Source organism: Phyllobates terribilis, unplaced genomic scaffold (genome assembly GCF_046119375.1).
Source record: "Phyllobates terribilis strain yellow unplaced genomic scaffold, ASM4611937v1 Scaffold_2__4_contigs__length_985480577, whole genome shotgun sequence".
NCBI classification, from domain to species: Eukaryota; Metazoa; Chordata; class Amphibia; order Anura; family Dendrobatidae; genus Phyllobates; species Phyllobates terribilis.
In genome coordinates, this window is record NW_027362762.1 from 13,671,618 (window position 1) to 13,694,724 (window position 23,107).

The 23,107-nt window shown below is 48.9% G+C and overlaps 1 protein-coding gene across 1 annotated transcript; it reads left to right on the forward strand.

Moving 5' to 3' along the window:
• The first annotated feature begins 8,720 nt into the window (after positions 1–8,720).
• Positions 8,721–9,674, forward strand: LOC141243266 (olfactory receptor 52P1-like). Its single transcript, XM_073668915.1, has one exon. It carries the CDS (start codon positions 8,733–8,735, stop codon positions 9,672–9,674), a length of 942 nt encoding a protein of 313 aa, XP_073525016.1. The 5' UTR covers positions 8,721–8,732.
• Positions 9,675–23,107: the final 13,433 nt, after the last annotated feature.

The following is a 23,107-nucleotide window of genomic DNA, read 5'->3' on the forward strand; positions in this document are numbered from 1 at the left end:
CCATATCAATAAATGCACTGTGGAAGAGATGTCTTTGACGACAATGAGCAACACTCATGTCCAGATGATGATACCTTGCACCTGTCCCTATTGTAAATGCAGCTAACAGCGGTATCAATAGGGAATAGAATAGTTTTTTTTTCAGCAACAGCAGTACGCAGTATAAAGCAATAATACCTGGCTGGATTGGTGTAATACGCTCTCCATACTGCGATGGCTCAGATTTCAGATAAGAGAGGTAATATTGTGGAATATAGAATCGATTTGAATTGGCCTTTCCATTATTAAGGAGTGGCTCTCCCATACTGTTATTGCATATATGTTATAATACCCCTGGTGGCACTAAAAACCATCTCTGACAAAATTCTAGCAGCCAGGATCTCCAAGGCATAGAGGGAGTTCATGCCACGTGTCCAGGTTGGATACCCAATAGTTATAAGGCACAGAAGAATCACGGGGGATGTTGGTACGGTCAGCAAGGTACTCCTTCAGCATCTTACAAAACGTCTCCCTTCTTGTCAGAGTACCCCGAGCATCATGGCCTGGGCACTGGGAGGGGCTGAGAAAAGTGTCCCAGACCTTTGACAGAGTTCCCCTGCTTCTGCTGCATGGTATTTGCGTCTTCCTCGCCTGTACTCCTTTGTTGTCCAACAAACTGTGATCTCTGCCGCCAGCATTTTCAGATGGGAATTTTTTCCGCAACAAGGGCCTTCTGGTACTGCAACATTTTATTAGACCTCTCCGACATAGGAAGGAGAGATATAAAGTTTTTCTTGTAGCGTGGGTCTAGAAGTGTGACCAACCAGTAATTACTGTCGCCCAAAATGTGTACAACGCGAGGGTCATGGGAAATGCAGCGGAACATAAGGTCAGCCATGTGTGCCAGACTGCCAACAGCCAAGACTTCCCTGTTCTGACCAAGAGGATGACTATCCATGCTCATCCTCCTCCTCCTGGTCCTCCTCCTCATTCTCCCTCTTCTGTGGCCATCCAGGCTGAACAGTTGTTGTATGGGTAGTACCGTCTGTAGCGCAGGAAAACAGCTCCTGTTCCTCCTCTCCCTTCTCCTCCTCATTATCACCCAATCTGCGATGAGATGAGGCTGGGCTGTGTGGCATCACTCTGTATGGTTCTTTGCTCCATCTCATCGTTTTCCACCTGCAATGCCTCCTCTTTAATTGTGAGCAGTGAGCATTTCAGTAGACAGAGACGTGGCATGGTGATGCTAATTATGGCATCATCGCTGCTCGATATCTTGGTGGAGTCCTCAAAGTTTTGGAGGACAACACAGATGTCAGACATCCATGCCCACTCCTCAATTCTTATGTGCGGTGGCTGACCTGAATGCCGACAGGCGTGTTGAAGCTGGTACTCAACAACTGCCCTCTGCTGCTCACAATTCCTTCACAACATATGCAACGTTGAGTTCCAATGTGTGTTGACATCAGACACCAGTCGGTAAGCTGGAAGCTGCAAACGCTACTGTAGCACGGCGAAGGCGGTGGAAGCTGTAAATGATTTTCTGAAATGGGCACACATGCAGCGTACTTTCAAAAGCAGCTCAGGCAGATCCGGGTAGGTTTTGAAAAACTGCTGAACCACTGGGTTGAACACATGGGCCAGGCATGGTACGTGTGCTAGATTGCCAAGCTTCAGAGCTGCCACCAGGTTCCGTCCATTGTCACACAAGACCATGTCTGGCTGTAGGTTCAGCGGTGACAGCCACAGATCTGCCTGCTCTGTTACAGCTGTCAACAACTCTGCAGCATTGTGCGGTTTATTAGCTTCAACACATCCTGTTGCTGCTTGGCTGAGGCAGTGCTGCAGTGCTTCCAGCTTCCCACAGATGTGGTCATTTAGGAGATGGAGGCTGAAGAGGGGGAGGAGGTGAAGGAGCTGTAGAATGTGCGGGCAACCCTGATTGACCCAGGGCCTGCAATCCTCGGCATCGGGAAGACGTGTTCCTTCCACAGTCCAACTGGGTTCCCGCTTCCACTATATTAACCCAGTGTGCCATCAGTGAGATGTAGCATCCTTGGCCACAAGCACTTTTCCACATGTCCGTGATTAGTTGGACCTTCCCAGTAACTACATCATTGAGGGCACGGGAAATGTTCTGGGACATGTGCTTGTAAGGCGGGGTCGGCACACCGGGAGAAATAGTGGCAGCAGAGACTGAGTACCAAGGGACGGCCACCGCCATGAGGTTGCGGAAAGATTCCGTCTCCACGAGCCTAAAAGGCGACATTTGAAGTGCAAGAATTTGAGAAATCTGGCAGTTTAGTGCTGTGGACTGTGGGTGGTTGGCTGCGTATTTGCGCTAGTGTTCAAAGGACTGGGGTGGGGACAACTGAACACTGCGCTGGGACAAGGACGTGGACATGGTTACTGATGGTGGTGGTTGCAAGTGTGCAAGAACAGGGACAGGGCAGGAGGCATCTTTGCCTACGCCATGGACAGGGGATTGGTGTGCACGCACAATAGCGAAACTGTCACGCAAGGTGTGTGAAAGACTAAGTGCAACACAAAGGGAAGGGAAAAAGGGAGCTCAGACTCTAAGGAAAGAGGGAAGTGGAGACCTCCTAGGCTGATTTGATATCCCCCTGCCTCCACTGACGTCCCTATATTGGTTCCTCACCAATGGCCGCACCGAACCTAAACCCTGTATTTCCCTAATGCTTGGCCCTGGATAGGGAAGGGGGGATGAGCCCTAGTCGATCCCCACTAACAACTAAAGACAACAAGAGAGACAAACACGGGGGAAAGTAGCTTAGCTTTAGCCGACTTCAGAGAGAATCCTTCAAGCATCCTCCTAGCACCACAGAGGAAGATAGCTGTCTGAGAGCTCCAAGCATTCACTAGGAAATATGTGAGTATCACCGGCACCTTTCTGCTGCAAAGTGAAACTATTTAAACACCCAGGCCAGGGTGTCAATTAGCAGGAAGGAGATAGCCGCTTGGTCCTAGAGTGAAACAGCTAAGAAGGTGTCTGTAATGCCAAGCGAAAAGATCTTCTGCAACCAACTGCAGGGCAACTGTCTGTCACATCTGACACACCCGTGACAGAAACAGGCAGTGGTGTCACCCACAGACACTGTTTCTGGACACTGGCGTTTGGCCCAACAAGTCGGGTACTTTGCTGTCATGTGCCTGAGCATGCTGGTGGTGGTCAGGCTGGTAGTTTTGCTGCCCCTGCTGATGCTGGCATGGCAGATGTTGCAAATGGCCTATTTGGGGTTAATTGGACAGTCTTTAAAAAAAATCCAGACTCGAGAAGACCTAACAGTTGGACTGGCAACTTCCCTCGTATTGGTGTCTCGTGGAACAGTTGCCTGCCTTGTGTCTGTGGCCACCCCACTGCTTGCCACTGCTTGTTCCTGTCTGTTTTTGTGCTACGCCTCCTTCCCCTCTGTGCTGCTGCCCTCGCTACGCATTTCACCTTGCCAGGTTGGGTCAGTGACTTCATCGTCCACCACCTTGTCTTCCACATACGCACCCTGGGCCTCCTCCTGACTTGATGGCAATGGTGTCTCATCACATCATCATCACCCACCTCTTGCGACAGTAATTGCACTTTCCCACTGTTGCCTTCATGTGACCGTGTCTGCTCAATTATTTGGGCATCGCTACATGCTATCTCCTCTTGCCCTGCTTGAAGCGGGCCGGGCGAGAGGTCTGAATCTATAAATGGAAAAGTGAACAGCTCTTTGGAGTGTCCAAGTGTGGGATCATTTGTCTCCGGGCACTCGGCATGGTGGGAGGAAGGAGGATCAGGGTGAGGAATATGTGGTCCAGACTCACGGCTACTGAGACTGGACCGCATGGAAGACAGGGTGGTGGTGGCTAAGTGACTGGAAGAATTATATGCTATCCAACCAACAACCTTTTCAAACTGCTCTGGCTTCAAGAGAGGTATTCTGCGCCCCCCTAGAAATTGGGACAGGACGGTAGTTTGACATGATGTGTTTGTTGTGTTCCCTCAGCAGGCACAGTTTCATATTGACCATGCCCTTGGCCTCAGCATGCACCATCACCATCATGACCACTTTCCCATCCCTTGCCATGCGCCTTGCCCATTTTAAATGGAGTATAATATTTGGCATACTCCAAAAAATGTCACGATTATTACCGCAGTAATATCGGATCACGTCTGATCACCACGGTTTTAGGCAGTGGCCTTGTAGCATGGTATCGGTCATCAACCAAGTGTGAATAGGTTGAACAACACACAACTGGCCGACTTTAAATGGAGTATAATATTTGGCACGTTCCAAAAAATGTCACTATTATCACCACAGTAATATCGAATCACGTCTGATGATGAACAAGTTTCTCTGCTTTCACAATACAGCAATGCTATTAAAATCAAACATCTGGCTGTATTCTGCTAACAAGCAAATGGAGCAGTGAAAATGGTGTATTATATTGCTTTTCAACAAAATAATTAGAATTAAGAGCAAAAAGAATATTAGCCCTGATATCTAAGGCTACGGATATCAGTAACAGCAGCAGACAGAACGTGCAATGGACCCTATTCTGCTCCATACATTCTCCACAAACTCTGCCTGCCTAACTCCTGCTATCACCAGGATTGATATGCATGTGGATTAGTCCTTAGAAGGACTGTTAGTTGAGATGTATATTGCTCTGGAATACCTAATAGCTCACTAAAAAAACACCAATTTTCTCCCTAGCTCAGCAGCACGTCTCCCTACTCTGCCTGTCTGAAGGATAGACTGTGACGAGCATGGCGGCGCCCGGTCTGATGTAGGCCCGATGATGCTATGCGGCCAGCCAATCACTGTAATGTCACAACCAACATGGCTGCGATGTTTCAGTGAGTGGCAGACAATCCCCGCATGTTTATTCACTGTCTAAACAGCACCAAACATGCGGGGAGGAGACCCGAGCTCCCGCCCGAGCATCCAGGGAGTACTCTCCGAGTGCGGGTACCGAGCAGTAGAGAGCACGCTCGCTCATCACTATTAGTTATGTCAAAAACATACAATGTGATTTTCTGGTTTTTATTTTTAGATTCTGTCTCTCACAGTTGAAAAATTACATAGAAACAGAAAAAAATAGCCAATACTTCCAAAACAAGAAATAGGTGTGAACAGGGGCTTACTAGGAGCAGCTACCTCATATACAACTAACAAACAAAGCAGCACACTGTAACTCTAAGTATGCGAACATGAAATATATGAAATGTGAATAGCATTACTGCTGTAGAAAATAGAAATAAATGAGAAATCTTAGCGCATAAATTGGCCAATTCATGTGTACCTGGAAGCCACGTTAAGGCATTTCTCAAAATACCAGGACCCTATCAATGTGAACTCCTCTCTAAGAGACATCTGTCTGGTTGTGGGGTAGCTGCTCCTAGTAAGCACCTGTTCACACATACAGTATTTCTTGTTTTGGAAGTGCTGGCCCTTTTTTTCTGTTTCTATGTATAAGCTTTGACTGAGCACTCCATCTCTATGCCACAGGTGATTTTAATTGCAGCAGGATCTTATTATCCCACACACAAGCGGAGGTCCGACATTTGGCACAACTGACTCGCCCAGGGGGATATATGGAGAGACTCGGTACCCGGGCCTCTACCTCCTTTGGATGTCACGGCAGTCGGCTTCCGGGCCCGTCCTCTGGGGTCACTCTTTAAAAGGGGTGTTTTGTTAACAGTTTGTCTCGTGACGCCACCTGTGGTTTCCGGTAATGGTTACCGGCGCCGCTGCAGACCTCCAAGGGTGATGTGATGGCAGCTGGGATGTTTCTGCTCCCCACAGGCGGAGCGAGCCCCCGGGGCAGTGTAATAGTGGGGAAGGACGTAGCCTTCTTTTGGCACTGAAGTAGTTAAAGAAAGTGTTCCCGTAGTTAAACCTCTCTCGACTGTCAGAAGGCCAAGCTAAGGGGTTAGCTTCAGTGGTCCAGTCAGTAGAGTAGAGGGGGAACTTAGTGCCCTGATCAAGCCTTGAGTGTTATAGAGCTTGTTCCTGGCATAATTCCTTGTGGGCTGCAGTTCTTGTAACCAGCCACAAGATGCCACTGTCCTGGGTGCAGATGTCAGGTTGAGTCTGCCAGCAGTGTTACAGACAGTGATGGGGTTAATGCTGTGTGATGACAGCCCACAGAGGGTGGGCACATTAGGAAAATCTCTGCTTAGTTTCCAGAAGCAGGAAGTGATGAGTAGTAAGAGATAGGACAGTGAACCATACGGGTAGCCTGACTATATGGTGGCTGCTAGGGTAGACGGGAGCTCCATACCCTCAGACAGTGGGATCACCAGTGTAAAAGTCTCCCTATGCAAGAGTCCTGTTGGCTGGCCGGAGAAACTCAACAGAGGTATTGAGGACCCAGGGCACTTCTAATCTGCAGGTAGCAGAGTAAGATAAATAAGACTCCAGCTAAGACGTGGGGGAGATATCGGATCTGGAGCACTGTTGTTATTGCAGAAGAGTCTCTTGGGCTAGAGATTAGAGTCACAGAGATGCTTCACTTAAAGAGGGAACCAGGGCTGAAGATGTTGCCACTGCCTGTGAGGGAGATAATAACCTGTCGGGCCTTATCCATTATATCTGCCTGTAAATATTGTACATATTCCTCTTCCCCAAGTAAAGTCCAAGTTCTGGTTAAGAACCTCATGTCCTCTGAATTTATTGATGCCCTGGTCCCAGAAGAGAAATGCCTGGAGACAGCCGCGATCGGATGGTTGATAGTAAGTGGAGAGCACCACATACACAGCCACACATCAGAGGGAGGACACGTATTGTCTGTGGGGTGCCAGAGCGAGCAGGGGCTACAGTTCGCCCATTACTACCTCGCTGAGGCACCTTACAGCAGAGTTGATAGAAGGGATGCAGGGCGTTGTAGCGTAGGAAGGATGATGGCGCAGCAGCAATAACCGACAGAGACAGTGGAGTGCAGTCATCCGAGTTTACTCACAGTTCTTTTTAGGTTCCTCGGGTACACCGTACAGGTTACCGCTTCCCACGTCGCGCTGCGTTCACCAAGCAGGGGTTCAGAAGTCCCTCCGGCAATTCGAGAGTACATATTGGGACGCCCTTTCTATATGCTCCTTTCCTCAGCCGACTTTCCGCGCTGGGTCTCTCCCTCCTGGACCGGTTCCCTTCTTGCGACCTGGTCCCTCTGACACTCGACAGATTAGAGCGTACGGGTGGCTTCCTGCTCCTTCCGTACCCCTTCAGTTACCGGAGCCTTCCTCCTCTGCTTCCCTCTTCTTCTCTCCTTTGCTGGGCCTCATTGACTAGGCCTACTCTGGAGCAGAGCTCCCGCAGAGCACCTGCTCCTCTCTCTCAGACTCACTACTCACTGATTACTCTAACTAAGATGGATCCCCTTTTTATACTCCTAACAAAATGCTCCCCTAAACTCCTTCCTCCACCCACGCCCACTACTTGGTTCCCCCTCACTCTTGTTCCCTCCACTACAGCCAGGGACAGGGCTCAGCAGAACACAGTGCATCTTGCCCTTCCAGCCAACCTGGAGCAGTGTAGTGTTGGATGCAGGTGTTAGGGTCCCGGGCTGTACTCCTTTCCTTACCAGAGAGTGAGGCACCATGGATGCAGTACCTCTGTGGCGACTGAACCCGCAGGGGTGCCACACAACCACGGTCAGTGGTTCAGGAGAATAGGAGCGGAGTTGCAGTACTCGGCTGCTACATAGTGAGTGGAGCAATGCGGTGGAGCCCCATTCAATGTTTACATGTGGCCACCACCGCAGCTTATAACAGCTGATCAGAGGTGGTGCCAGGTGTTGGACCACTACTAATCTGATATAGATGATTTATCCTACCTTATAATCAATATCATGTGACAAGACAAACTCATTAATCTATAGAACATGGGTCATTGAGTTGTACAGTAGATGACAGTGGTAAAATCAGCCTGCAGAGGGATTCAAGGCATTTTCCAAGTTGTTGATTAGAAATCGCCGGGATTTTACTGCAGCAGTGGGATTAATTTACTGTAAAACTGAGGTATTGACCTAATAAATCAAAGTGTCTCTAGTGGACTGGACCCAAAAGGACTCCGCCCAGCACCACTCACATCACTGCTGTACATACTATAAATCATACACCTTCATCACGGATCACCAAGTAACGTGGGTCCTTAAGAGGCTGAAAGACGTCTGTAGCAAGCAGGTAAATAATAGAACGATTAATCCCCTACAACCAAGTCTCACCATGGACAAAGAGCAACGGGAGGGACCATCTATGGTTCATTATTGTCAATAACACGGATGTTTCATTCTAGGCGAGGACTGATGTGAGGAGGACATTGAAAGTGAGAGGACAGGAGAATAATTCATGTGGTGGTGGGGAAAATATATCCAGGGTGGTAGGTGTGTGGGCTACGTGTGGGGTTGTCATCTGCTAGTGTGAGGGAACCTATTAGCATTGTGGATCTACATGATATGAAGCATAAAATATAAAACCTCCTCAGAATTTTATGAAATGGGAAGAATCTCTGCCCAAAGAGTCTTCACATTCTTGACACCAACATAAAACTATCATTATTTCTTATATTCATCCAGGTGGCACTGAGGATTGGCTGGAATAATCTTTTATTTTTTATCATTTTTATTGATCTGTATTTTAACTTTATTTCAATTTCAAATCGAAAAGAATAAAAGTGAATAATGTGAATGTTAATATTTGTGTTGGAGAATCTACTCAGGGGTTGGATGACTTCATATTAATTCTGGGCTGAATCATGGCGTCCATCAATATCTCCGGCATTTATACAAGCGTGTTCATCCTGGAGGGGGTCCCGGGCTTTGAATCTTCTCATGTGTGGATATCGATCCCTATCTTTGTCATGTATGTCATAGCGGTCCTGGGGAACCTCCTGATGCTGCTCCTCGTCATGATGGAACCACGGCTGCACAGTCCCATGTATTATTTCCTCTGCACTTTGTCCCTCACTGATCTGGTTCTGTCAAGCTCCATTGCCCTGAAAATGCTCTGCATCTTCTGGCTCAATCAGAAGGAGATCCCTTTCTTATCCTGCCTTGTACAGATGTTCTTCATCCACTGCTTCACCTCACTAGAGTCTGGAGTCCTCCTGGCCATGGCCTTTGATAGATACATCGCTATCTGTAATCCCTTTCACTATGTAAGTACTTTAACCAACACATTAATAGGAAAAATGATCGTAGTCCTGGTGATAAGAGGAACTATCATAGTGGCCCCTTGCCCATGGATGGCCAGTAGACTCCCATACTGTCAGAGTCATCGCATCCCACATGCCTACTGTGACCACATGGCGGTTGTGAAGTTGGCCTGTACTGACACCACCATCAACAGTGCCTATGGCTTGACTGTGGTCTTGATAGTCATTGTATTTGATATATCATGCATTGCCATATCATATGTCTTGATATTGAGGGCAGTTTTGAGACTTTCTTCTAAGAACGCCAAGAATAAAGCCTTTGGAACTTGTACTTCTCATATTTGTATCATCCTCATGTTCTACACCTTGGGACTGTTTTCTTTCCTAACTTATAGAATAGGTCATATACCTCCATACATCCATGTGATTCTGTCCAACCTCTACCTCCTCATCCCACCAACTCTAAACCCAATAATCTATGGTGTTAAGACCAAGGAGATCCGCACTGCAGCTCTTCATCTCTTTAGACACACTGCAACATAGGATGTCATCTGGGTAGGACTTAGAAACATTTCATTCTTCGCGAGGAACATAAGGAACATCATCTTCACATGGTTTGCTTTCTAAAATGGTTTGAACTGGATGACAATGGCGTGTGTTAGTACTGGTCACACAAGTGGTCGTTTGTAATGCAGTTTAATCTCCACTCTTTCCCCTATATAATGGAAACAACCTATAATAGAACGGAGGCCATATATAATCAATTAAAATAACCTTTATTGTGACTAAGTAGGGTATGTGGTGACAAAGAAAACAGAACATACACTGTAATGCAAAATGCCTTTAGAAACATTGATTCATTAATTTGCACAGGAGAACAGAGCAAAAATGACATGCAATTTCAGTGCACTACCCATCAATACATGGGTCAAACCTGCAGCAATGGCAGGATGTCAGTGTAAAATAATATACACCTGTGCTCAAATAAAGCACTATCTTAGGTATAAAGAAGTGTAATCAGCAGTGTATGGACATGACATATTAGCCATTAATTAAAATAGACATTAAACATTGAATGCATGTACATGGCTAAGTATCCTCATATATGCAGATAATGATATACACCTATAGTGCTGGCTCCTGGCTGAATGTTCCTGCAACGCGTGTGATGCTCACCCCGACGCGCGTTTCGGTGCGTCCTTCCTCAGGGGGTAGGGTCTCCATCATTGACTGGGACGTGTTTGCATTTCAGATGAGTCTGGGCCCATACAGGGTCTTTTCGTCTCCCTCATGTATAAAGCACAGTGCCATGCAGACATGGCATCATCTCTTACCCATTAATAGTAGTAGATCTGAATGTGTATTAATATTGCACCACATCCAACGGCAGACACAGAAAAAAGAGGGCCCCTGTGTAAGAACAGTATATGGGCCCTTTTGATGTCCAATAATGCACCCCTTTATGCATCTGTAGCTTTCTGCTTTGGAGGTGAATGTGAAACCCTCTACCTTGTGTGGCCCCTGTGCGGCTGCACAGGTTGCACCAGTGGTATGTCTGCCCCTGGCCACATCCACTGGATGAAGTCGCCATGTGACATGACTGTAAACGTATGTAGAATTTTTGTAGAATTTTCAGATTTTTTTCTGTAACAATAGTAGTATTACATAAAAAATGTGAAAGAATCTAAAAATTCCCTCCAAATATCCGTTTCTAGATGTATCACCAGGTTTTCAGATTACGTTGCTTAGAGAGCGAATCCAAATTTTTTGTGGCGCCCTTGTCTGAACCTGCTTTTCCAAACCTCTGCCTCTCCCACCGGGCAGCGCCAACGTTACACCATGGACGTTGATGCCGTGGTCCGGCCAAGCGCATTGGCGAGCCTGGGACTTGTTTTATCGTCCAGCCAAAGAGTCTTAACTTTTAATGAAACCAATTAATTAAGGTAATTAAGTGAAATAACGAGGAGCAGAAATTCCGCCATAAATAATAAAGCATCAGCTCCGTTTCTCTATTTGCACATGTGTCTTTTTATGTGGGGATAACTTCAGATTGCACATACTTCTGCAAGTAGTGTATGTAAACTATGTAAACTATGTAAACTATGTAAGTCATTCATGAGACTTTGGGGACTAAAACGTGATCAGGGGAATTTCTGAAGTCTGTTTTCTGGAGTATTTTTTTCTTTCCCTGTGAAAAAGCACTTTACACCATTTTGTCAAAAAAAGTAGCACGATGTATGAAGAATGTGGCACAAGATCAGAGCAAGAAGAAACTGGTAAGATCATCTGATGATGGCCCGCAGGACTTCAGGGGTGAGAGCAGATGGATTGATTATGGCTGGTGAAATTCAAGAGATATCAGAAAAAAAAAATATTCTGCCTTTATAAAAGGTATAAAGTACTAAAAAAAATCAAATAATTTCACAAAGTTAAAATATGTAAAATTCAGAACAGGTCAACTCGTCTTACAGAAAACCCATTAACGGGAATTTTATGCGTTTCCCTTAGAATCAAACCCACAATCTAAATAATTGTAGGCAGGAGAAAAAGCGATGAGCCGCAGGTGATCGGTAAATAGCCTACAAAATAATGTGATTGATTTTTTTTCTGTATTAAACATATAGAGAAATGTAATAAAAATGTAACGCCGAGGCCGTGTTCACATGTAGCCTAAATTTCTGCTGCTTTTTTTTCTGCAGGTGTCCACACCACATGATACAATTACAATCTTCAATGATTATTGCGCGTTTCCTGAATTTCTTTGATGCGTTTTCACCCTTATTTGATGCGTTTTTAGTGCTTTTTAATAGTACAGAAAAGCTTTGATTTTGCTCTTGAAAATGCAAAGACGTTTCTTTTTCTTTATAGTTTTTTTTTTTCAGACTCCACATAGAAACCTGTTGAGAAAAAAATGCACCAAAACAGCAAACCGCAAAAGTGCAGCAGTGTCTTTAGACGCAGTGCGGGAGGAGATTTCATGGAATCACATCCACTTTGCTTTCACATTTAGGCCGTGTTCACATGTAGTGTAAATGCAGTGATTTTTTCTGCTGCTTTTTTTTGCACAGAAATTCTGCTGCATTTAACAGTCCAAGCAAAGTGGATGTGATTTCATGAAAACTGTGCCCCCCCCCCCACGTGGTATAAAGACGCTGCTGAACTCTGGGGTATTGGTGCTTTTTTTTTCTTTTTCTGCTGAGCCCTGTCCCTGGCTGGAGTGGGGGGAACCAGAGTGAGGGGGAACCAAGTAGTGGGTGTGGGTGGAGGAAGCAGTTTAGGGGAGCATTTGTTAGGAGTATAAAAAGGGAAGCCATTTTTGGGAGTAGTAGTAGTTGTTGTGGAGAGTTCTGAGTTTGGGGTCTGGTGAGAGGGGCAGGGGCTCTGCAGGAGCTCCGCTCCAGAGTGGGGCCTAGCAAGAGAGGCCCAAGAGTGAGAGGGGAGCAAGGGAGGAATGCTCAAGGAACAGAAGGGATCCCAGGGGGTACGGTGAGTGCAGGATGGCACCCGTACGCCCGAATATGCCAAGAGTCAGAGGGATCAGGCCGCAAGAAGGGAACCGATCCCTGGCCCAGCCGTTTTACTCTAGGTCTCGGCTGGAAAAACCGGAGGCTTCTGCACTTCCATGGTGCAGTTGCCACAACCTCACCCTAGCCGCCGTGAAGGGCACCGAGTAGGTCCGGGAACTCCAGGTTGCCCAGAGGGATCTCAGAGTACCCGATTGGGACAGAGTGTGGGGAGCGCAGGGCAGGAGGGAGAAGACCCAGCGCGAGAAGTCGGCTGAGGAAAGGAACATATAGAAGGGGGGTCCCGATAAATACTCTCGAATTGCCAGAGGGACTTCTGAACTCCTTGGTGAACGCAGTGCGACGTGGGAAGCGATAACCTGTGCAGTATAACCTGAGGAACTTGTAAACTGTGAGTAAAATCAGAGGACTGCACTTCACTGTCTCTGTCGGTTATTGCCGCTTTGCCATCGTCCTTCCTACACGACAATGCCCTGCATCCCTTCCATCAACCCTGCCGGAGAGAGCTGTCGCAGCTAGAGAAGAAGCGGCACATCCGGCGGGTGCGCTGGGAGCGGCTAGAGGCTCGGAACATGGAGGAGAAGGCCCGAGCCCGCAAGGACAGACAGACCCACGGTCCCAGGGTTGAAGGTACCATGGTAAAGTTCAACTTGGATGCAGGATGGGGGGTTCATCCGGGATTCCCAGGCCGAGACGGACCTATTCGTCAATCGGAGAGATGTGGAGTCTCAGCTAAAAGAAGGACACCCGGATCGGAACCTATACCCTGGTGACTACGTATCCTACACCAGGCATCGAGGAGACAGGGGCTGGTATGCCCTAAGTGTCCACAGGGTGGGGAAGCAAAGCAATCCCTCACTCTATAGCGCTGACCACCCGGCTGGGCCAGCCTATGGTGGACAGGTACTTCCCAGGAGGGAGCACCACTGCTGAGCACAGTAGATGGAACTGAACTTGAATTGTAAATAGTTACCCAGGAGGGTACAAGTGTGCACAAGTTTTATGCATTTACGCAGTTACCCATCAGGGTATAAAGACTGACAGGCAGAGGACTGTGAGCAGCCAAAGAGTTACACCTGTAAATAGTTTGTGCTTCTTAAAGTGCTCCTTACTGGTTTTATATATACAACCATAGACCTCAGAACAAAAACCCGTTTGGCGTGGCCGAAGACGTGGTCCAGGACATGGATCGTCTATGCGCTGCAGCCACGCCCAAGGCCTACGTTGAGGGTTTTCGGACGGGTCCCTCATGCTGCTGATATTGCACCTTGTTGAAAAAAATGGACACCTGGATGCAGATCGCGCTGTAGCCGGCTGGAAATGTTTTATGCAAGAAATGTTTTATGTACCTGAAGGAAAAGTTTTATAGTGTTTGATAAAAGTAACCCATAACGTTTAAGAAAATGTGCCTCCCATAAAGGGACGAGTTTGTTTATAATCTTCTATGAGAATGCATTCAAAAATTTTTGTATGTCTAAAACACCCTGTTTTTACTTTGTTCCAGCCCGCGGACGTGCTGTGTTTTGCCAAGGGGGAGTGTGGCGCCCCTGAGGGTTCAGTCGCCACGGAGGTACTACATCTAGTCGTGCCTCACTCTCTGGTAAGGAAAGGGTACAGCCCGGGACCCCAACACCTGCATCCAACACTACACTGCTCCAGGCTGGCTGGAAGGGCAAGATGCACCGTGTTCTGCTGAGCCCTGTCCCTGGCTTGAGTGGGGGGAACCAGAGTGAGGGTGAACCAAGTAGTGGGTGTGGGTGGAGGAAGGAGTTTAGGGGAGCATTTGTTAGGAGTATAAAAAGGGAAGCCATTTTTGGGAGTAGTGGTAGTTGTTGTGGAGAGTTCTGAGTTTGGGGTCTGGTGAGAGGAGCAAGGGCTCTGCAGGAGCTCCGCTCCAGAGTGGGGCCTAGCAAGAGAGGCCCAAGAGTCAGAGGGGAGCAAGGGAGGAATGCTCCGGGAACAGAAGAGATCCCAGGGAGTATGGTGAGTGCAGGATGGCACCCGTACGCCCAAATCTGCCAAGAGTCAGAGGGATCAGGCTGCAAGAAGGGAACCGGTCCCTGGCCCAGCCGTTTTACTCCAGGTCTCGGCTGGAAAAAACGGAGGCTTCTGCACTTCCATGGTGCAGTTGCCACAACCTCACCCTAGCCGCTGTGAAGGGCACCGAGTAGGTCCGGGAACTCCAGGTTGCCCAGAGGGATCTCAGAGTACCCGATCGGGATAGAGTGTGGGGAGCGCAGGGCAGGAGGGAGAAGACCCAGCGCGAGAAGTCGGCTGAGGAAAGGAACATATATAAGGGGGGTCTCGATAAGTACTCTCGAATTGCCAGAGGGACTTCTGAACCCCTGCTTGGTGAACGCAGTGTGACGTGGGAAGCGGTAACCTGTGCAGTATAACCTGAGGAACTTGTCAACTGTGAGTAAAATCAGAGGACTGCACTTCACTGTCTCTGTCGGTTATTGCTGCTGCGCCATCATCCTTCCTACACGACAACGCCCTGCATCCCTTCCATCAACCCAGCCCCGGGGGGGGCCCGCTTCGCCTGTGGGGAGCAGAAACATCCCAGATGCCATCCCATCACCCCCGGAGGTCTGCAGCAGCGCCGGTACTCATTACCGGGAACCACAGATGTCGTCAAGAGACAAACTGTTAACAAAAACCCCCTTTTTAAAGAGTGACCCCAGAGGACGGGCCCGGGAGCCGACTGCCGTGACATCCTACAAAGAAGGTAAAGGCCCGGGTACCGAGTTTCCCCTATATCTCCCCTGGGCGAGTCACTAGTACAAACCATCTCGGACACAGCGGATTTGTGTCTACACTCTGCAGTCTCGGGCATCTGCTGAATGTCCCTCACTACCACCACTCCTCTGACAATTCCTCCCACCAGGGGAGAAAGAAACAGTAAATGGATGTGGCTTCGGGTGTGGCCAGGGGCATGGCCAACATTTTCAGCAGAGCACTAAGCTTTGGCCCTCTTTCAGTTTTTCAAAAATTGGGAGGTATGGTGCTGACGTGTTTTCAATTTTTGGAATCATTGAAAAAAGAAATGGCCTGAGCTGTGGGAGCGATGTCTGAGGCCTCGTATTGGGGAACGGTGCACCTGGGATCTCAGGTATGAAAGTGTACAGACGTTCCCTGGGGCGGAGGACCTCGGGGGCAATTCACCGTTCTCGATTTTAGTTTGTTGTTCGGTGTTTTTTGTGATTACTTTTGATCAGGTTGTGCTGAGTTCATAATATTTCAAAGCAATGAGAAAAAACAACACCACAAAAATGCTCTTGTCCATAAAATCCCCAGACACTGTGCACAGTGCTGCAGTCATGGCGTCATCCGAACATCTGACAACTCATGGACACAGCGGACACATCAGAAATAGAGGTTGTGGAGGATTTTATCATTTCGTGAAGATATTGGGGACATTCACGAAGCAAAATGTTACAAAAAATGACAAACGTAGCGTAAACCAATAATTGTTAATATGTTTACCACATGTTTTACTCCTTAATAGAGAAATTGGTGCAATGAATCAAAATACAGTTAGGTCCATATATATTTGGACAGAGACAACATTTTTCTAATTTTGGTTCTAGACATTACCACAATGAATTGTAAACAAAACAATTCAGATGCAGTTGAAGTTCAGACTTTCAGCTTTCATTTGAGGGTATCCACATTAAAATTGGATGAAGGGTTTAGGAGTTTCAGCTCCTTAACATGTGCCACCCTGTTTTTAAAGGGACCAAAAGTAATTGGACAATTGACTCCGCGGCTATTTCATGGACAGGTGTGGGCAATCCCTTCGTTATGTCATTCTCAATTAAGCAGATAAAAGGCCTGGAGTTGATCTGAGGTGTGGTGCTTGCATTTGGAAGGTTTTGGTGTGAAGTAAACATGCGGTTAAGGAGCTCTCCATGCAGGTGAAACAAGCCATCCTTAAGCTCCAAAAACAGAAAAAAACATCCAAGAAATTGCTACAATATTAGGAGCGGCAAAATCTACAGTTTGGTACATCCTGAGAAAGAAAGAAAGCACTGGTGAACTCATCAATGCAAAAAGACCTGGGCGCCCACGGAAGACAACAGTGGTGGATGATCGCAGAATAATCTCCATGGTGAAGAGAAACCCCTTCACAACAGCCAACCAAGTGAACAACACTCTCCAGGAGGTAGGCGTATCAATATCCAAATCTACCATAAAGAGAAGACTGCATGAAAGTAACTACAGAGGGTTCACTGCACGGTGCAAGCCCCTCATAAGCATCAAGAAGAAAAAGCCTAGACTGGACTTTGCTAAAAAACATCTAAAAAAGCCAGCACAGTTCTGGAAGAACATTCTTTGGACAGATGAAACCAAGATCAATCTCTACCCATAATGATGGAAAGAGGAAAGTATGGCGAAGGCGTGGTACAGCTCATGATCCAAAGCATACCACATCATCTGTAAAACACAGCGGAGGCAGTGTGATGGCTTGGGCATGCATGTCTGCCAGTGGCACTGGGTCACTAGTGTTTATTGATGATGTGACACAGGACAGAAGCAGCCGAATGAATTCTGATGTATTCAGAGCCATACTGTGTGCTCAGATCCACAAATGCTGCCAAACTGATTGCTCGTCGTTTCATACTACAGATGGACAATGACCCAAAACATAAAGCCAAAGCAACCCAGGAGTTTATTAAAGCAAAGAAGTGGAATATTCTTGAATGGCCAAGTCAGTCACCTGATCTCAACCCAATTGAGCATGCATGTCACTTGTTAAAGACTAAACTTCAGACAGAAAGGCCCACAAACAAACAGCAACTGAAAACCACCAAGGTGAAGGCCTGGCAGAGCATCAAAAAGGAGGAAACACAGCGTCTGGTGATGTCCATGAGTTCAAGACTTCAGGCAGTCATTGCCAACAAAGGGTTTTCAACCAAGTACTAGAAATGAACATTTTATTTACAATTATTTAATCTGTCCAATTACTTTTGGTCCCTTTAAAAACAGGGTGGCACATGTTAAGGAGCTGAAACTCCTAAACCCTTCATCCAATTTTAATGTGGATACCCTCAAATGAAAGCTGAAAGTCTGAACTTCAACTGCATCTGAATTGTTTTGTGTTAATGTCTAGAATCAAAATTAGAAAAATGTTGTCTCTGTCCAAATATATGGACCTAACTGTATGTGGAAGAGTATGTAATAGCACGCGCTACTACCGTACGACAGCCATGAGGTGATGAAAGGAAGGGATAAGCATCAATCATGTCAAGCGCCAAATTTACCATCGCCGACTAGTAAAATTGCTGCAACTTGTATCCTGCCTTAGGACTCATGCAGACGTGCGTGCAACATGGTCCGAGCATGGACCGCAATGCATGGACTGCAATGCACGGGCAGCAATGCATGTGCCGCAATGCACGGACTGCAATGCACGGGCAGCAATGCATGTGCCGCAATGCACGGACCGCAATGCACGGACCGCAGTGCACAGGCTGCAATGCCTGGACTGCAATGCACGGACCGCAATGCACATGCCACAATGCACGGACCGCAATGCACAGGCTGCAATGCATGGACTGCAATGCACGGACCGCAATGCACAGACCGCAATGCATAGGCTGCAATGCATGGACTGCAATGCATGGACCGCAATGCACAGGCCGCAATGCATAGGCTGCAATGCATGGACTGCAATGCATGGACCGCAATGCACGGGCCGCAATGCATGGACCACAATGCACGGCCGAACAGCATGGACCGCAATGCACGGCCGCAATGCATGGTCTGCAATGCACGGACCGCAATGCATGTGATGTGCCTCCTGGGTCGTGGGGTACTCGGTAGCCTGACCGGTCGATGCTGGGGGATGTCACAGTGGCGGTGACCCGGTCCGTGACCCAGGGCGGTCAATAAAAGGGGAATAAAAAAAGGGAATATAGTTTTTATATAATGTTTGTGATGCCACCTGTGGTTTGCGGCTATAAGGGGCCGCTGCTGCGGTGCAGATCTTCTGAAGCTGATGATGATGCAGCAGAGTTGGTTCAGCTCTCCACAGGCAGAGCTTAGCTCCAGGGCAGGAAGTGGTGATGTTACAGATGTTGCTGTGCGGTGTAGAGCAGGGGATGGCTCAGTTAATAGTCCACTATTTAATGGCGGTTTCCTCTTATCTTTACTTGGGGTGGTTTGGCAGACCGGGGCACGAGTACTAGCTGGTAGTAGAGGTCCGGGCGGCCTGGAAGCAAGTTGGGAATCCACCTCGCCAGGTGAAGTTGGAGGCCTTCCCTTTGCACTATTCTCTTTGGCCCTGCTGCGTATAGCTGTGCTGTGGCCCTCATCCCTGAGTAAAACGTCTTTGTGCTCACCCGTATGGCAGGCAGCTCGGGCCTTCCTGGAGTGTCGCTCCCACGTGGTGGTGCTGGGCCCTATGGTGCTGCTGTGTCGCCGGGCGTCTGATGGGGCTAGGAGACCTGCAGTCTCCTGCCCTCCGGTTTCTGCTGCTCGGCCTTCAGTGCCCCACAACCTCGGACTCCAGTGTCCAGTTCTTCTACGCTTCTCTCTGGGGTGAACTGCCGCGCAGCTCCACTCCCCAGGTCTTTCCTCGTCGACTTCCTGACTTCAACTCCTCTCACTATCTCTAACTAACTCCGCCTCCAGATTCCAGTTGCTAAGGGGAGGAGCTCCGCTTACTGGTCTGGAGCCAGGAAAGTGTTGCATGCTGGTATACCTGACAAGGGGACCCTTGCTTGCTTCCAGGCATCGCATCACCCCCTTGTGAGGGAGGCAATGCCACTGTGGCAACCGGACTCCTGGGGTGCCACACATGTGTGACGCCTCTTACTCATAAGCCCTTTTATTACCCTGGGAGATGGGGGACTCGGAGTCGGGTCCTGTGATGGAGAGTTGGGGTGCAGCCGTGGCCCGGACCCGCTCCGTGCCCAGGGGCATCACAATTAAAAGGATGGTACTGGCTTATCCGGGTTGAGTGGCTGATTTCGACTACGCCACCTGTGATGCCTGGTGAAGGCCACCAGGGCCGCTGCACTCTGCTGAGGCATGGTGGTATAGCGGCCAACGTTGTTACTACTCCCCACAGGCGGAGCAGGGCCTCAGGGCAGAGAGACAGGATGACGGGGGTAGTAGTCTAGAAAGTCTGTGTCGTGCGGTGTAGCGCAGAATAAAGAGTCCGGAGGCCATAGGGGTGAACTTCCAAGGCTTTACTCACATAAGAGATGGCAGAAGGAAGGCGACTCCCTGCTCCTCGCGGAGTTCTGCGGCCACCAGAGACGAAGGGGATCCGACAACCTCCGAGTAAGTCCGGCGTTAAATCAGGACCCTGCACCAGAGTGTTCCTAGACTTCAGACCGGGTCCTTTCCTATCTGGGTGTGTAGATAGGCCAGGTCTCCCTCTGAACTCCTCTCAGAAAAAGGGCACGGGAGGCAGCTCCGCTCCTTCTGTTACCCGGTGGGATCCTCATGGCCTACCGGGCTTTCCCGACCAGGATGTGGAGTAGCAAGGTCGGGTGTCAGGGGCCGGTACCCCTCTTGCAGCCGGGCTCCCTCTGAATATATCAGGTGGGCGAGGACAGGTCGCGGTGGCCGGCCGCTACCAATCAGCAGAGCGACGTTTAAATTTGCCGCCCATCTCGCTGATTGGTCGCAGTCGGCCGGCCACCGCGACCAATCAGCAGAGCGGCGTTTAAATTTGCCGCCCATCTCGCTGATTGGTCGCGATGGCCGGCCTCTACCAATCAGCAGAGCGCCGTTTAAATTTGCCGCCCATCTCGCTGATTGGTCGCGGCCAGCCGGCCACCGCGACCAATCAGCAGAGCGGCGTTTAAATTTGCCGCCCATCTCGCTGATTGGTCGCGGTCGGCCGGCCACCGCGACCAATCAGCAGAGCGGCGTTTAAATTTGCCGCCCATCTCGCTCATTGGTCGCCGTGGCCGGCCGCTACCAATCAGCAGAGCGACGTTTAAATTTGCCGCCCATCTCGCTGATTGGTCGCGGTCGGCCGGCCACCGCGACCAATCAGCAGAGCGGCGTTTAAATTTGCCGCCCATCTCGCTCATTGGTCGCGGTGGCCGGCCGCTACCAATCAGCAGAGCAGCGTTTAAATTTGCCGCCCATCTCGCTGATTGGTCGCGGTCGGCCGGCCACCGCGACCAATCAGCAGAGCGACGTTTAAATTTGCTGCCCATCTCGCTGATTGGTCGCGGCCAGCCGGCCACCGCGACCAATCAGCACAGCGCCGTTTAAATTTGCTGCCCATCTCGCTGATTGGTCGCGGCCGGCCGGCCACCGCTACCAATCAGCACAGCAGCGTTTAAATTTGCCGCCCATCTCGCTGATTGGTCGCGGTCGGCCGGCCACCGCTACCAATCAGCAGAGCGGCGTTTAAATTTGCCGCCCATCTCGCTCATTCGTCGCGGCCGGCCACCGCGACCAATCAGCAGAGCGGCGTTTAAATTTGCAGCCCATCTCGCTGATTGGTCGCGGTGGCCGGCCGCTACCAATCTGCAGAGCGGCGTTTAAATTTGCCGCCCATCTCCATGATTGGCCGCTGCCGGACCAATGAGCGACGCGGGATTTCCAGGACAGACAGACAGACAGATAGACAGACAGACAGACAGACAGATGGGATAAGACAATTATATAGTAGATGAATTTTACAGTGTCACTAAAATGTGAGTCCTCCACCCTCACCCACTAAATGGTTCCCCTAACTCTTGGTTCCCCAGTCTCCCTGCAACCAGGGGAGCAGCACCTAGTGCATTCTGGCCCCCTCTGGTGGAGAAGTGTGGTGTTGGATGTAAATGAAGGATCCTGACTATCACACTGTTCTTACCTCAGAGGAGGAATACTACACTCCATTAAAGAAGTGCAGCATCTCTGTGGCGGTCGAACCCTCAGGGGCGCCACACATGCACCACAATACACAAGCCGCAATGCACAGGCCACAATGCATGGACAGCAATGCACAGGCCGCAATGCATGGACTGCAATTCACAGGCCGCAATGCACAGGCCACAATGCATGGACAGCAATGCACAGGCCGCAATGCACAGGCCACAATGCATGGACTGCAATGCACAGGCCGCAATGCATGGACTGGCTGCGGTACTCTCAACCTTAGTGTGACAGTGTCTTGTAATGTTATGAGGCTCTAACGCTTCGGTCAGGAGACCCGTGACCAGTTATAATAAATCTTCCACGATGCCAGGTCCTCAGCTGGGGACTCCTTTATAATATTCGTATGCCCAGGGCTATATCGCATGACAGCCCCTTTAATTCGTATACCCTTTTCTGAGAAATTTTTCAAACCCCTTTTAAGTTTTGTCCCTTTGATCATCGCCCGATCCTTTCAGATACGCGGGGAGCGTCCGGAGGTCACAACCTGTGCTGACCCCAGTGCTGCCCCTACTGGCTGGTCTTCTTTATTACACTAATGTTTAGGATATCCTCCACGCCGGGTGAGGCGGACAATTCTCAGACAATGACAAAGACCTTGAATGAAGCTTCTGCGACACGACATGTTTATACTTTACTAACAAGAAGAAGCAGATTCCCACAGCAGCTCATTTATCAGGACGCCGAGGTGCTGAGGAGCCATTAGACCTGAGGTGACGCTGATCCCACAAGGACTGTCTGCCCCGGCGACGTGACTATATATGTGGAGCGCTCGGGTCCGCACACGGACTGTCCCTGTGTTGGATCATTAGGGACGGTGCGACCTTGGAAGTGTCCATAATGAGCAGGTAAAGACAACACTGAACCGGAGACATGAGGGGCGACAATCCCGTGTCACCAACCAGGCGTCTGGTGCCAGGTATCTACCAACTGTGGTGCACAGCGACTATGGAGGGGACGGACACTCCGGTATAGGCTGTGGGATCTGTGTAATGGCACCAACATAGGTGGGTGTGCTGCTGGGATATCGGGGCAGGGACATAATAACAGAAGAAACATGTCTGCAGCCTCACAGAGTATAAAACCGAGATGTATCATCCCGCAGCACTGAGCTCATACACCGTATATACCACGTACTGGTGTAATGTCTCCTGGGGGATAATCACCTCACATCGGGGGGCTTTAATGTAATATCTACTACCTCATATATAAGAGATTATTACCTCACATATAGGGGATTATTACCTCACATGGGGGATATTAGTGTAATGTCTCCTTCCTCACATATAGGGGATTATTACCTCACATGGGGGATATTAGTGTAATGTCTCCTACCGCACATATAGGGGATTATTACCTCACATGGGGGATAGTGTAATGTCTCCTTCCTCACATATAGGGGATTATTACCTTACATGGGGGATATTAGTGTAATGTCTCCCACCTCACATATAGGGGATTATTACCTCACATGGGAGATATTAGTGTAATGTCCCCTACCTCACATATAGGGGATTATTACCTCACATGGGGGATATTAGTGTAATGTCTCCTTCCTCACAT